This window comes from Coniophora puteana (assembly GCF_000271625.1).
Source record: "Coniophora puteana RWD-64-598 SS2 unplaced genomic scaffold CONPUscaffold_2, whole genome shotgun sequence".
In the NCBI taxonomy this organism is placed as follows: domain Eukaryota; kingdom Fungi; phylum Basidiomycota; class Agaricomycetes; order Boletales; family Coniophoraceae; genus Coniophora; species Coniophora puteana.
In genome coordinates, this window is record NW_006913054.1 from 3,578,978 (window position 1) to 3,592,183 (window position 13,206).

The 13,206-nt window shown below is 51.7% G+C and overlaps 5 protein-coding genes across 5 annotated transcripts; 2 read left to right on the forward strand and 3 right to left on the reverse strand.

Moving 5' to 3' along the window:
- Window positions 1–1,030: 1,030 nt before the first annotated feature.
- CONPUDRAFT_118778 (WD40 repeat-like protein) lies at window positions 1,031–3,253 on the forward strand. Its single transcript, XM_007766989.1, has 8 exons — window positions 1,031–1,400; window positions 1,454–1,485; window positions 1,540–2,423; window positions 2,476–2,529; window positions 2,586–2,747; window positions 2,802–2,868; window positions 2,926–3,141; window positions 3,201–3,253. The coding sequence occupies exons 1-3, from the start codon at window positions 1,230–1,232 to the stop codon at window positions 2,294–2,296; spliced, it is 960 nt and encodes a 319-aa protein (XP_007765179.1). The 5' UTR covers window positions 1,031–1,229; the 3' UTR covers window positions 2,297–2,423; window positions 2,476–2,529; window positions 2,586–2,747; window positions 2,802–2,868; window positions 2,926–3,141; window positions 3,201–3,253.
- Window positions 3,254–3,718: 465 nt separating this feature from the next.
- CONPUDRAFT_162900 (thioredoxin) lies at window positions 3,719–4,489 on the reverse strand. Its single transcript, XM_007766990.1, has 4 exons — window positions 4,409–4,489; window positions 4,154–4,333; window positions 3,907–3,987; window positions 3,719–3,847 (listed from the first exon to the last, which is right to left on the reverse strand). The coding sequence occupies exons 1-4, from the start codon at window positions 4,448–4,450 to the stop codon at window positions 3,821–3,823; spliced, it is 330 nt and encodes a 109-aa protein (XP_007765180.1). The 5' UTR covers window positions 4,451–4,489; the 3' UTR covers window positions 3,719–3,820.
- Window positions 4,490–5,651: 1,162 nt separating this feature from the next.
- Window positions 5,652–7,446, reverse strand: CONPUDRAFT_98979 (uncharacterized protein; the record flags this gene model as incomplete). The annotated part of the gene is made up of 5 exons (XM_007766991.1): window positions 7,221–7,446; window positions 6,757–7,164; window positions 6,434–6,690; window positions 6,097–6,367; window positions 5,652–6,006 (listed from the first exon to the last, which is right to left on the reverse strand). Coding segments are annotated over exons 2-5 (1,026 nt in total), but the record flags the coding sequence as incomplete, so codon positions are not given.
- An 834-nt stretch (window positions 7,447–8,280) lies between these two features.
- On the forward strand, window positions 8,281–10,746 carry CONPUDRAFT_118786 (uncharacterized protein). The gene is made up of 3 exons (XM_007766992.1): window positions 8,281–8,436; window positions 8,489–8,739; window positions 8,807–10,746. Exons 1-3 carry the CDS (start codon window positions 8,306–8,308, stop codon window positions 9,787–9,789), a joined length of 1,365 nt encoding a protein of 454 aa, XP_007765182.1. The 5' UTR covers window positions 8,281–8,305; the 3' UTR covers window positions 9,790–10,746.
- An 837-nt stretch (window positions 10,747–11,583) lies between these two features.
- CONPUDRAFT_162904 (WD40 repeat-like protein) lies at window positions 11,584–13,147 on the reverse strand (the record flags this gene model as incomplete). Its single annotated transcript, XM_007766993.1, has 6 exons — window positions 11,584–11,796; window positions 11,867–11,925; window positions 11,978–12,164; window positions 12,218–12,247; window positions 12,308–12,364; window positions 12,416–13,147. 6 exons carry the CDS (start codon window positions 13,145–13,147, stop codon window positions 11,584–11,586), a joined length of 1,278 nt encoding a protein of 425 aa, XP_007765183.1.
- Between the last annotated feature and the right edge of the window lie 59 nt (window positions 13,148–13,206).

The window sequence follows — 13,206 nt, forward strand, 5'->3', positions numbered from 1 at the left end:
GCGACTTTCACAGCTATCAAATGTTTACGCTATCATCATTCGCCCTGTCACCGGTCAGGAGGCAATTGTGAACAGTGTATCCTTTAGCCCCAGCCCGAGTTACCAGCGAGGACATTCTTCCGCAGTTGGAACGAAAGCCTGGCTTCGTATAATAATAAAACCTAGATCTTCCACATCTTTCCCGTGAGAGTACTGTAGTTATAACATGCAAAAGACGCGCCACCTTCGCACAAGAATTTAGCCACTGGTGTCGCTGCTCTGCGTGGGAACATTGTCATGTCAGTGCCTCGGGCGCTAATTCAAGTAAGTTGCGGCGTTGATGTGGCCGGTCGTGACGAAAACACAGCAAAATCTTTGTGAGAGTCCCCCTTCGTCCCACAGACTCCATTCGCATCCCCTATCACGATACTCAGCGCTTGCTCAGCTGTCAGAAGATGTCGCCGATCTCACCCGCACAAACTGATGGGAGTGCTGATAGCCTCCAGCCTCTGCAAGGACACGCTACTCTCAAACCTATTCAGTCGGTCGCTTATTCTCCAGACGGCAGGTGGCTTGCGTCTGGCTCTGGCGACACGACGATCAGGATATGGGACTCAGAGTCCGGCCAGCAGGTCGGTATGATCACAGCAGGTCGTCGGCAGTGCGTGTATGCCATTGCGTTCTCTCCTGATGGAAGGCACATCGTCGGCGCATACGGTTCGAGATGGTACGCGCTGCAAATCTGGGATGCTGTCACTCATGAAACGGCCATGGATCCCTTTGGAGTCCAAAACGATGCCATCTGGGCGGTGCAGTACTCCCCCGATGGGCGGCTCATCGCCAGCGCTGGAGCAGGCGGGTACGCACGACTTTGGAACGCGGCCACGGAAGAGTCACTTGCATCATTACCACACCCCGACGGAGTCGAGATCCATAGTATAGCGTTTTCTCCAGACGGCAGGTCCCCCGCAACAGGATCATCAGACTGTTTGGTCCGTATCTGGGACATAGACGGCCAAACACTCGCGCGAGAGCCGATATCAGGACACAAGGCCTGCATACTGACACTCACATACTCTCCCGATGGTTGTTTCTTGGCCAGCGCAGGGCTAGATTGGAAAATTCGAGTGTGGGACACCAGGGACGGTGCACCGGCCATAGAGCCTCTGAAGGGCCACCGACACAGTATCTCCGCTCTGTGCTTCTCAGTTGACAGCCAAAGGATTGTCAGCGTATCGGAGGACAGAAGTATGCGTATGTGGGATATATCAACTGGACAATGCTGTACTGGTCCTCGTTACAACAAGGAGCCTCTTTGGTCAGTGGCAAGCTCGCCTGACGGACGATGTGCTGCGTTGGGTGGAAGTAATGGCACTCTCTTCGTGCGGGATATTGACTCGGGGAAGCTCCTTGTACCAAAGGTAAAGAAGGTTCCCACTCATTTACAGATTGCTCAACCGTGTCTGTTCTTGAGAATGCAGAGTATACGTCTACGACAGGAGAAATGTCAGGTTTCATCTTCGTATTTGTGGAGAATAACTGGCCATAAGCATATCACAGGATGTCTTCAAATTATCAAACGAGGACTATTGCATGGTTTCCAAATGGACTACAGTTTGCAAGTGCAGGAGCAGACTATGTCGTCAGAATTTGGAGTGCGGAGACAGGCGATTGTATTGGTGACGCCTTCGTCTACCACACTGGAACCATCTGTTCTATCGACATTTCTTCCGACGGCTCATCGTTGGCCAGCGGATCCGAGGACAAAACTGTTTGCCTGTGGAACCGGGACTCCAGGGAACTTGCTCTCGATCCTCTCACGGGACATACGGACACGGTCACTGCCGTCATATTTACCCCCGACGACGCTCGTCTCATCAGCGGCAGCAACGATGGCACAATACGTGAATGGGACCGATGGACTGGGAGCTCGCTTCGTGTCGTAAAAACGCACGAACAGCCAGAAGCTATCCAAACCTTGAGTTTGTCTCCTGACGGCTTTAAGCTGGCGAATGGCTCGACTGACGGCACGGTACACTTATGGGACTGGACTACCGACTCGTCGTTAGCGGCATCGTTTGCCCACAGTGGCAGAGTTGAGGCTCTTTGCTTCTCACCGGACGGCAGGCACTTGTTTAGTGGGTCAGACGAGCACACTGTCCGGGTATGGGACGTTGTCACTGAAAAGGATGTCCACGAAATTTCCTACGAGCATGATGTGCGCTACGTGGATTATGCGCCAGACGGTTCCACCTTCCTCACCGTACCAGAATCACGGGTTTGTATATATGATGCAAGCAACCGAAGACTTACGTGAGATGGAGCACGAGAGCCCGGTTCTCGTCGCTTCGTACTCTCCGGACGGTTCTTGCATTGCGACAGGCACAAACCTTGGGTATGTCAGGCTCTGGGAGACGGCGACCGGAAGACTGATCCTGGGTAAAGTATGTATTTTCCCATCACTCTGGCTCTTCTGTCGCTCATGCTATAGATTAGTCGGAGAAAGTGCCCGTCCACGAAGAATCCGAATCGAAAGAGGTACATCGAGAGGTGGGTGTTTCAATTACACTACTTGGCCTACCAGCAGTACTTACGATCTCGTGTAGCGGGCCATATCACTTACCGAGAGCTTTATGGACGTAAGTGGCTTTATAACTAGCACTTACAGATGACTGGGTCTTTCTCAGCTTCCAGCCACAATTCGAAAACCAGCCCGTATACACCGAGAACGCGTGGACAGAAGCCTTCTTAACTACGACGAGAAGAAGGTACCGGCCCGAATGGATAAGAGGAGTGTCATCGAAACTGAGAAGATTACTTAGCTGAGTGGGCGTGTCTCCCCTCCGCTCGCGTCGATTTGCGATCATATACTCCGCTAAAGCGAAAGAGGTACGTGCAATATGCCTACAGCGCGCGCGATGCTGACTCCGGTGGAAAACCCATTAGCATCTCGCAGGGGTTCTAGATCCTCGTCAGCGCGAAAGCGACGGCGAAGACTCGGAGCATGACGAACGGGAAAACGACAACACCAACCGCCCCCCGTCTCGAAACTCTATCGAGTCTGTGGGTTCTATGGATCGAGTTCACGGGTGCTGGTGCCTCCCTTCTCGACGCCGATAAGCCACGGACATGCCATATGCCACTGGCCTCGCAGAACATCAGGTAACCCGAGGTTGCTGTCAAACTCAATCGTGGTTAATGGTCTATTTCGCGTTATTCAGTTTTGCACGGTTGGTTATCAACATCTTTTTTCTATAGAGAACCATACAGCACGAAGCCATACATTGCGCTACATACGGATGGTGTCGCTGGCGCTTAAGCGCTCAAGCTCAAGCGCCCAGCCACTTCACACAGTCCCAAATGACGAGTCTACTAGTAGCTCTTCGGCGCTCAAAAACCATTACCCTTGTTTTTGGATGACGCCGCAACTCCAAGGTACCCACTTCATGCGTCAAGGGTGTGGTTGTGGACGCCTGGTGACCAGTGCCATGATCCGAGTGAGCGCTAATTAGAGGGAGAATGCTACAAAGAGTTAGTCAATTGATAGGAATGGAAGGACACAGCTTAAGATATCCGCGAACGTGTGTCAACGTGCCACAGGTATGAAACAAGCGCGCGATCTTGGCTCTTGCTTTATCCCAATGAAGCTGCGTCGCTGTGGCTTTACTCCCCTTTCTCCTACCTTCGGTAATCTCAACACCACCAGAGACTCACACTCCCTGGAGCGATGCGCAGCAGATGCGTCTCAAACCAACATAACTTGATCATTCTCCGGCGCATAATGATACAGTAGAATATTTACTATGACTTCCGCTGCGGCGCTTCACGTCTCTATGGGTCATCATACGGCATGGGTGGTGATGAGTCTCTGAAATAGCATATGTCGTTGAGGGCACGTCTCAATAAGAAAAACACAAGGGAGCGTACCTCGAGATCAGAGATCCTAGCACCGACGACCTGACCGTTCGGCAGCTTGTCGCCGTCCTTGAAGGCCATGAAGGTCGGGATCTAGTGGATGGGTCAGCATTAGACACTACATACGCTACGCACGCAAAGAGGGATGTGTAAAGTGAGAATAGACACTGGCAGACAAAACCAGGTATAGAAACAGAGCATATAGTAGGAAGAATGGAGGACTGGGTAGTAGGAGCACACAGCAAGGGACCCGACATACCGAGCTGATGCCAAGGAGCTCGGCAACATCGGACGCATCGTCGATGTTGACTTTAGCAAAGATGACGCTGTCCTTCTCAGCGTGCTGTCCCGCGTACTGCTCGAACTTGGGCGAGATCATGTTGCAGGGGCCGCACCAGGGGGCCCAGAAGTCAATGATGACGGTCTTGCCGCTGTTGATCTGGCGAGGCGAAGGCATACGTCGTAAACTTGTCAGCGTCTCGCAGTCTCATGAAATCTAGTACGTCAAACGCACAAGCTCAGTGAAGTGAGTCTTGTTCTTGATTTCGGTGGGCATTGTTACTTCGGTAGGTGGGTAGGATTTAGAGGATGTGAGGGGATGGGGTTGCTGATGAGGTGATAGGCGCGTGGACCTGCTTATATACCGGGAGCAGTGTCGCGGATTCGCTCATCTTCAGCTCATGTGTTCTCACCCTCGGAGCCCCTAGCTAGTCAGCGACCTCTGCTTGCTGACTGTTGGACCTGTTGTCTGTGCAGCCAGAGTAGCACACTATGTTTGTTTTACGAATATTTTACTCAGCACTGCACCGTTACATTCGACCGGGACTGCATTATGAAGATGCGAAGCAACGCTCGGGAGTCGGGATGAAGTACTTCCGTGCTTCCGCATCAACGTCAGGGCAGGTCAGTGGTGATGACAAAGAGCTGCACGTGCGAGTGCTTGTCAGCATGACATCTGTTGAGTCTGTTCCTTCTTCGCCGACGCCGACCACCTCGAGCGCGTCCTTTCAAAAATCTTGCCCTACTCATTCGACATATGTTCTCCAAGCTTCTATGTGACTCTATCCCCATGAATGTCGGAACCTACAACATCCGTCAACTCGTTGTCAGATTGATCTGTTGGTCACCGCCCTGCTCGTCTTGTTCATCGCGGATTCCCGGCCCACGCATGCGAATCGCCCTAAAAGCTCTGCCCGTATCCTCGACGCCCTCTATCTCGACGTTAGTTTTTGTAGAGGATAACTTCTTCCCCGCCATGCGCTTTGGCTGGCTTCTCGAGCTCGGGCCCAATGAACTTGTATAGTGGACATTTCCGGCACTAGCGTCTTGTATGCCCTCGCTTTTCCTTGACGAATGTTCTTACATTCAACATCGCTTGTTTGATTATGTCATCGTTGTATGTATTGAAAAAGTACTAGCTTTCAGGCCCGTCGTTGGTTTTATAGTAAGCCTAATTCTCAAATGTTTGACTTCTAAACCTACAATACCAGAACGGGAGGCTCGCCCGTACGTTCACTGGAGGGCTTCAGGGAGACAAGTATGTATACTAATCCATACATATACTCCAGTGAAGCTTCGTTTCCGTAGGCGATGAACGACCCTTCCACCGTGTGGGCAGAGTTTGGAGACGACACGCGAATAACGCTATAAGTCTCAGCAACGTTGCTCCGGCGCTCGTCGTTGCTGCATCCGTTATCGCGATTTCCTCGTCCCCTTTCCTTACCCTCAGTAGTATCGACCCACCTCACCCAGAAAAAGTTTGCACTGATGTCGTTGAGCTCGTAGACATCCTCCAACTGAGAATTGTGGCTAACCACCTCGTCTGCAAACGCGTCTCCGGCCCCGAGATCGAAGAAGTCGTCGTAGAAGATCCGTGCACTCCAGTCAAGTTTCAGCGCAGTACAAGCACGAGCCAGGATCTCGTCTGCGCCTTTGAGATATCGTTTGACGACCCATGCGTAGTTGTTCGCCTCGAGCGGATACTTATGCTGGAGGCCAAAGGCGAGATAGCCGCCGTCTGGGAGCACCGTAGGGTCGGAGACGAGGGCAGAGATGGAGGTGCGTAGCCGAGCCTCGGTTTCTGTCGGGTGTGGTACGACAGAGACGAGGTTACTGACCGGGGGAGGAATAGGAGTTCCGAAATCTGACGACTGTGTTGCATGCTCCTCCTCCTCCTCTTCCTCTTCTTCTTTCTCGTTTGACTTAAAGTACAGATTGTAGGTGAGGGTGACGCGATGACCGGCTTTAACGGGCATAACTTCATGTTCGACGTCGCTGTAAAACGCGATGTAGCCCACTGATAGCTGGCTCCCGTCAGCGAACATGTCCGAGAAGTCAATCGTTGACTCTTTTCCATCATGGCGCAGAACGAGATCACCGCCCTCATGAGGCGTCGGGAAGACAATGACGAGGGAGCCAAACATGCTTCCGCTCCGGGGAGTGTCGCAATGCGGCTTGAAGAAAGAGCCTTCCCCTGTGAAATGCAGACGTGCATGAGCCGGGAACCACCCGATCACGCATAGCGACGACTTCCACATACCGTAGACGTTGAGCTTGTAGAGCTCCATAGTGAACTCGCGATCCGAGCAAAGAAGACTGTTCTGAATGATAGGACCCAGACCGATGTCTCCGGGATGGAAGAGGGTCGCGAAGTCGCTCCTGTCCATCTTGCCAGCCTTCCGGTACGTCTCATCGAGCACGTTCTCTTGATTCCTGCCGAAAGTGGCGGGCTGGCAGGCACTCGCAAGCGCGGCGAGCTCATCCGTAGACGCTGCCGACAAGTTGATACGGGAGCATCTATATGATACAAGACACGAGAATGTCAGCGTCAAGAAGGAGGAATAAAGCTGCGCAGACGCTTACTGGTTGTCTTCTGCGTTCTTGCTATAGAAAAGGTGGAGAAGGTCGTTTGGTACTTCGCAGGTTCCTCTGCAGTGCGTCGGCCGAGCTGTGACCGCGGTACGTATTGCGTGGATGTGGTCGAGCATAGTCTGCGTGGTGGACATAGTGAACAATGGAAAGTCGAGAACGGGAACTAGGGGTTAACGAGAAAGGAGGAGACGAGACCCTTTTATTGGCTGGACAATCTGTTTCCACACGTCTATTGGGAGCACAGATCTTGGCACAGATACTGCCTTTCCGAACCCGAGCAAATCGTCTCGAACGTCGTCGTATGACTCGATATTCAGTTCATCACATATTCAGGGTTAGGTTTGGGGCGTCTCCTTCAAGACGTAATAAAACGCTGTAATTGGTGAGTGACTCGGTCATCTAAACAGACTAGATCAGCACCGAATTAAGGGGCCAATTAGGGAGGTGGGACCCACCAAAAACGCATTTTTTCCAAGGTCGCTTGATATATCTATACCGTCTCATTTTGTAAGTTGCATTGAGAGAACAATGGAGATTTGGGAACGCTTTCCATCCAGCCCTTCGCCGTCGTTACAGAAAGTCCATTCCTTTACAATATGGCTTGAAAGCTTGAAAGCTGAAAGAGTTGTAAAATCTTGCACAGGTCGAGAATTGGAAAATCGCCAATGGCAACATTCACCTGGAGTCACCGTCAAAACATGTCAGAAAGAAGAAGATTCCGCCCTATATACCGAATTGGCAGACTAGTCATTCTGACTCATGCTCATTTGCGGATCGGGGGAAAGGAAATCGACACTTCCTGGATAAGGTTGGAATTGCGGAGCAAATCGTGGGAAATATTATACCGACACCCTGCAAATGACTGTCACTTCAAGCGGCGCTTGCTTCAAACCACTTCAACAGATAACTCAATGACAAGCATTCGGACGTGCCTTTGGTTGGGCCAACATCTCCGTCCGAGGTAAGCTGTACTATACGATCGTGACTTTCAATGACTCACTCTGCCTGTTCACGAAGGAGGTTCTTGATGTTCTCATAAATCATTCTTCCCAATTTTGAAAAGAAGATCACTGATAGAACGGTGACTCGCGCCGACTCATTTTCTTATGATGTCCGTGAGAATGTGCAACATGTTCGGTGGCTGATTTGACGTTGCTCGAAACTTCAACAACGTTTGAAGATAGCCGATGTCCGGAAAGGAGGTTTCGAGTCATCGCCGACTTCCCCGTTCCACCACGTTGTAGGTGAATGATGATCCATCTGCGAAGGAGCGCACGATCACAGCATGTCGAATTTGCTCATCATGGATGCCTAGGAGTTTCATGCTCTGACTCGCCCACTCAGGGGTCCAGTCCGTGTTCCCTACATCTGTTATGGAATGGAACATGCGAGCCCTTGGCATGGTAGGGGCATTGATTCTGCGAAGCGCGGGGCTGGAATTGGTCGTATAAACACACGGGCTTTTGCGTTTCAAGCTCCTTGTTTCCTGTCCTCGCATTCTTCTGTCGCCGAATCAGACGACATTCATCACGTCGACGCCATGGCCCAGCAGCATCTTCACACCATTCAAAAAGCCTTAGAGACGCGCCCTGCCTATTGCAGTGGAATCCATGAGGTCAACGAGGACTTCTTGGCCCTGTACTTTGGTAAGAAAGGCTCGGGCACCTCACGGTGAGTAGTGCCACTTTTTGCTTAGTTCACGCTCACTCATCGCAGCTCCTAGGCGCATCGATCTCGCCCATGCCTCTGACACCGGCCTGGCCGCGCTTGCCAGTGCGTGTGAGCCTGCTACATTTGGCTTGGGAGAGGAGACGGTATTGGACGAGACGTATCGCAAAGCCGGAAAGCTTGACCGAACTGACTTTGCGACGCTCTTTAATCCCGGAGACGTCGGCATCAGCGGTATTCTTCACAGCGACCTCCTTGACTCTGAGAAGGATTTCACCATGGAGCTCTACAAGCTCAACGTCTACAGTGCGTATCAACTACCTTTTCCCGTCCCCCGGGCTGCAACAGCCTGACTTGACCATACGGCATTCAGGTGAAGGCGCGTTTTTCAAACCCCATCTAGACACGCCCAGGAATGAGAACATGTTTGGTTCTCTCGTGGTCGTCTTTCCGACTCCTCATGAAGGTGGAGAGCTCGTTCTCCGCCATGGCCAGGGCGAGAGCCAGAATGAATGGACCGTCGACTTCTCGAAAGAACTGGCCCAGGCCTCTTCACCTAGCGTCGGGTTCGTCGCCTTTTTCAGCGATGTCGAGCATGAGGTCCTCCCTGTCAAGGCCGGCTACCGCGTCACCCTCACATACAACCTCTACTTCAAGTCGAAACCACCCCCATCCATCCTTGCCGTGGCGCGCCCCATCACGTCTATAGAAGCACAGCTGCGCAGCTCCCTTTCAGCTGTCGTTTCTGACCCAGCCATTCTCCCATCCGGCGGGTTCCTTGCATTCGGTCTCAGCCACAAGTACCCACTCAAGCGCGGACAGGATACGAGCCGCGTCAAGGACTACCTGAAGGGTTCGGACGACCTTATCGCTCGTGTCTGCAGCTCGCTTGCTCTCCCGTGGTCAATCTACGTTTTCTACAAGAGGTTTATCAATTACAACGAACGGAACATATTCACCGATAGGGTTGTCGCGATCGACCTATACGAATACGGTAACTGCTCCTACGAGATTAGCGCCAACCAGTTCGTTACGGAGTGGTTCAAGCTGAGGTCGGACGGCGATCCTTCGGCCTCGAGCCAAAAGGGGCCTCGCAAGCGATCACGACGTGATAAGGAGACTGGAAGTCGCGTCTGGAAAGGTGTGCTGTACAAGGAGGACGATGGGCTGGAGAGCGATCATACGAACAAAGATGACAGCTGGCATGCCGAAGTGATCAGAATGAACAAGCTTGTGTCCGAGCATCGCGTTGAATCTCATTTTATGGTGTACGGTAATGAACATCAGCTACAATATGTGTATGGCAGCGTGTGTCTTTTGGTTGAGCTGAAACCTTCGGGCCAGCGGCCCCTCTAGATAGTATTTGGTTTACATTGTATTCTCGACAGTTAAAAATTTCGACATCTTCCTATCTGCATAGTCACTAGGATAACGGTACTACTAGCAGATGAATGAGGTTCAACGATTTCAATCACATTTCCTCGTCGACATAGACATAAACCACCGTCGCATAATCTCATGCCTCATCAACTTTGCAAATGAGCTCACCGTTCACCAGTGAAAACCATGCGTCCTCAGCTTTGCCCCACTCCCTGAATCCCCTTCCCATATCTTCCAGTTCGTCCTTGTTATTCACGAACCCATTCTCTATCGCGCTTGGCCCGACTTTGGAGTGCACGAGCCGATCCGCCCATAAGCCGCTCCACCATTCGATCTCCTCCTTCGTGCTATAGCACCATGTGCTTGACGAAGCCGTGATGCTCTTCCTGGCGAAGCCTGATTGAAGGGCCCAACTAAGCAGCCTCCGCCCGGCATCGGGTTCACCTCCGTTTTTCCTCGCAACACAACCGTATACCTCAAAACCCCTGGTTACACCCACGTTCTCTGGAAACCACGTAAACGTGCCGTAGTCCGCGTCGCGCACCGCGACCAGTCCACCAGGCTTCGCTGCGCGTCGTAGGGCCTCGAGGGCGCGTACGGGATCCGAGACGTGCTGCAGGACCTGGTGCGCGTGTACGACGTCGTATTTGCCTTCGTGCTCCTCGCCTAGAGTGTACAGGTCCGCCTGAGCAAACGAGGCGTTTGATACACCCCGCTGAGTGGCGTGATCTTTGGCCTGTTGGATGACCTCGGCGCTAGGATCGATACCTACGACGAGGCCCTGAGGGACGTGCAAAGCCGCGAGGTCTGCGCTGATGGTGCCAGGACCGCATCCGACATCGAGGATGTGCATGTCAGGTTTGAGGTACGGTAGTAGGTAGGTGCACGAGTTGGCAGCAGTGCGCCAGGTGTGTGAGCGGAGGACGGATTCATGGTGGCCGTGTGTATAGGTGCTGGATGGGGTGGTGTTTGACATGATGGTGAATTATGCGATGAGCCTGAGTGGACGAGGCGTACTGGATGGCTACTTATATCTGCTAGTAAATCCAAGCTCATAGTCGGGCTGATGAAGGTCGCGACATGTCGCGATGGACCGTTCCTTGCTGGAGATTGAGACGGCCGAGATGCGAATGCTCGTCGGATCACGAAGCCGACTGAGTTCCTGCCGGATCGTGTGAATACAGCTTTAGGGTAGGCGCAAGTCGTTCCAACGTCCGGTCCGCGCTTGCACCGCTTAGCGCTCGCGCCCATGGATCTCAGAGGGCAGCCCTTCTCCTTGATCTCTGCCTTCTCCACTGTTTATCCAGGTCCTTCAAGAGGCTCATCGCTGTATCCAGTCTCGCTTTTGATGAAGTTGACAAGTACGCCAAGACTAGGTGCCTTCGTATTTGGACGCCTGCCCGTGACGCCGATAGGCTGTTACAGTGAGTCTGCTTATTGACATTGAACAGGGACCTCAGAGTCAAGCGATGTCCTAGTCAAAACCCCATGGGCAACTGCTATGTAGGTGTCGTTACTCATGCAATGTCTCATCCAGAGGACGTAAAACTAGACTAAGACCAGGCCTAGGGCTGTTTCGTCGACTCAGAGACACTTCGCAAACGTGAGGGGAACGGAAATTAAAGAGGTAGTAAATATTATCCCGTGATGTTGCAGGAGTCACAGCCTCTGAATAAATCACTAATTCAAAGCTTCGAGTCATCTCTGCGGTCCACATTCAAGTCGCTAAACAGAAGTTCATAATGCAATAATGAGTAGATAACTCATTATTTACGCAATATTAGAAACAGGGTTAACATCAAAGTGCAGCTCCGAGGAAGTGTAGCTTAATCTATTTGCGCCGTAGTACGTATCCGCAACATCCACAAATGTCATCTGGTAAGTCTCTGGAGTGCTGATTACGTGCGGAAACACGTCCGTCCACATCTTCAGCTTCTTCTTCGCTCCCCGATTCTCGAGGGTCTTCTTCGCTTTGACGTGGCTCTGGTGCGTGAAAAAGCCGCTTATAAAATTCAGCTATTTATTCAAAGTTGTCCGCACTGAGAGTCCGCACCTGTTTCTCCTTGGCTAGGGAGATTATCTTGAGCCGAGTATGTGATGCACGAGGTCGATCTACTAAAGCTGTAAGCAAGCCCTTCACAGCGAGAGGCCGCAATACGGGTACCTTGCGATGGTGCTGAACTTTGCGATTGCGCGACATTTCTAAAATAAGAGAAGATTCCTCTCTGTCTTGGGATACTCGCGACAATTTGCGGTGTAGCATAGTGAGCATATGTATCTCCAGCGGAGATACCACTTCTGACTTGCTTCTTATCATTGCCATGCTGCTGCCGTCGGAGAACTGCAGGACGCTTTATAGGAACTCTTAGCATTATTGTTCGTAGGTGAGAAATGATGTACACACATTCAGGAAACTATCCTCAGAAGAGCGGCCCTATTCGGATAGTTTAGTGCCTGTAGTTGTCATGAACGCTGTGGGAGATATAGAAGGTACCTCTGGTGCTACTTTCTCCACTTTATCCGGCAACTTGTCCTCGTAAATCTTTATCGGCTACTGACAGTGTCAACATTTTCAAGTATACTATATTGAAAAGACGCTTACCTCTCCTACCTGCAAATCACCAGACAACGCATCCCAGATCCGGATATACCCACCTTGAGAAGCGCTAGCTATGCGCAGCCCTTCAGGGGAGAAGGACGCAGTATACACAGGAGTGTCGTGTTGTAAGCACAGAAGAAGATCTCCCTGAGCCACAGCATCCCATATACAGACTTTTCCGTCCTTTGACCCAGTCATAAAGCTACCTCCATCCGGTGCGTACTGGAGGCAGACGATATCGCTCTGTAGGTTGACCTTCAGAGAGGGTTCTTCCCCCAATAGACGTTGAACCATTGCAACCTTCTTCGAACCGACGAGCAGCTTCGTGCCACTGGGAGAAAAGCATATTTTGATGGTGCTGCCAGCCTCGGAGCCGTCCCCATGCGCAAGAATTTCGGCGAGAAGCGAGTAGGTAGACAAACTACAAATAGACACGATGTTTTCGCTCACGCTCGCAAAGGTCGACCCATCTTGTGAAATATCAAGGGCAGATATCAAGCCATAATGATCCTCGAAAGTATGAGCGACTTGGCCAGATTGAACGTCGCAAACCTCGACGATATTGTTCTCCGAGTGTGAGATGTCGCCTTCTCCACTTGCAATCAGAATCCGAGAGCCATCCGGGGTGATCTTGATGCGTCTGATGGATCTTGTGTGTCTTTCCAGTGGACTCCGCAAGAGCTCTGCGGTCGTCACGTTCCACAAAGACACATGATCACGCGAGGCGGTGACCATCAATGATGCATCTGGGGAGAGGTCGAAAGTACAGAGAGGCTGAAAATAAGTGAATGCAT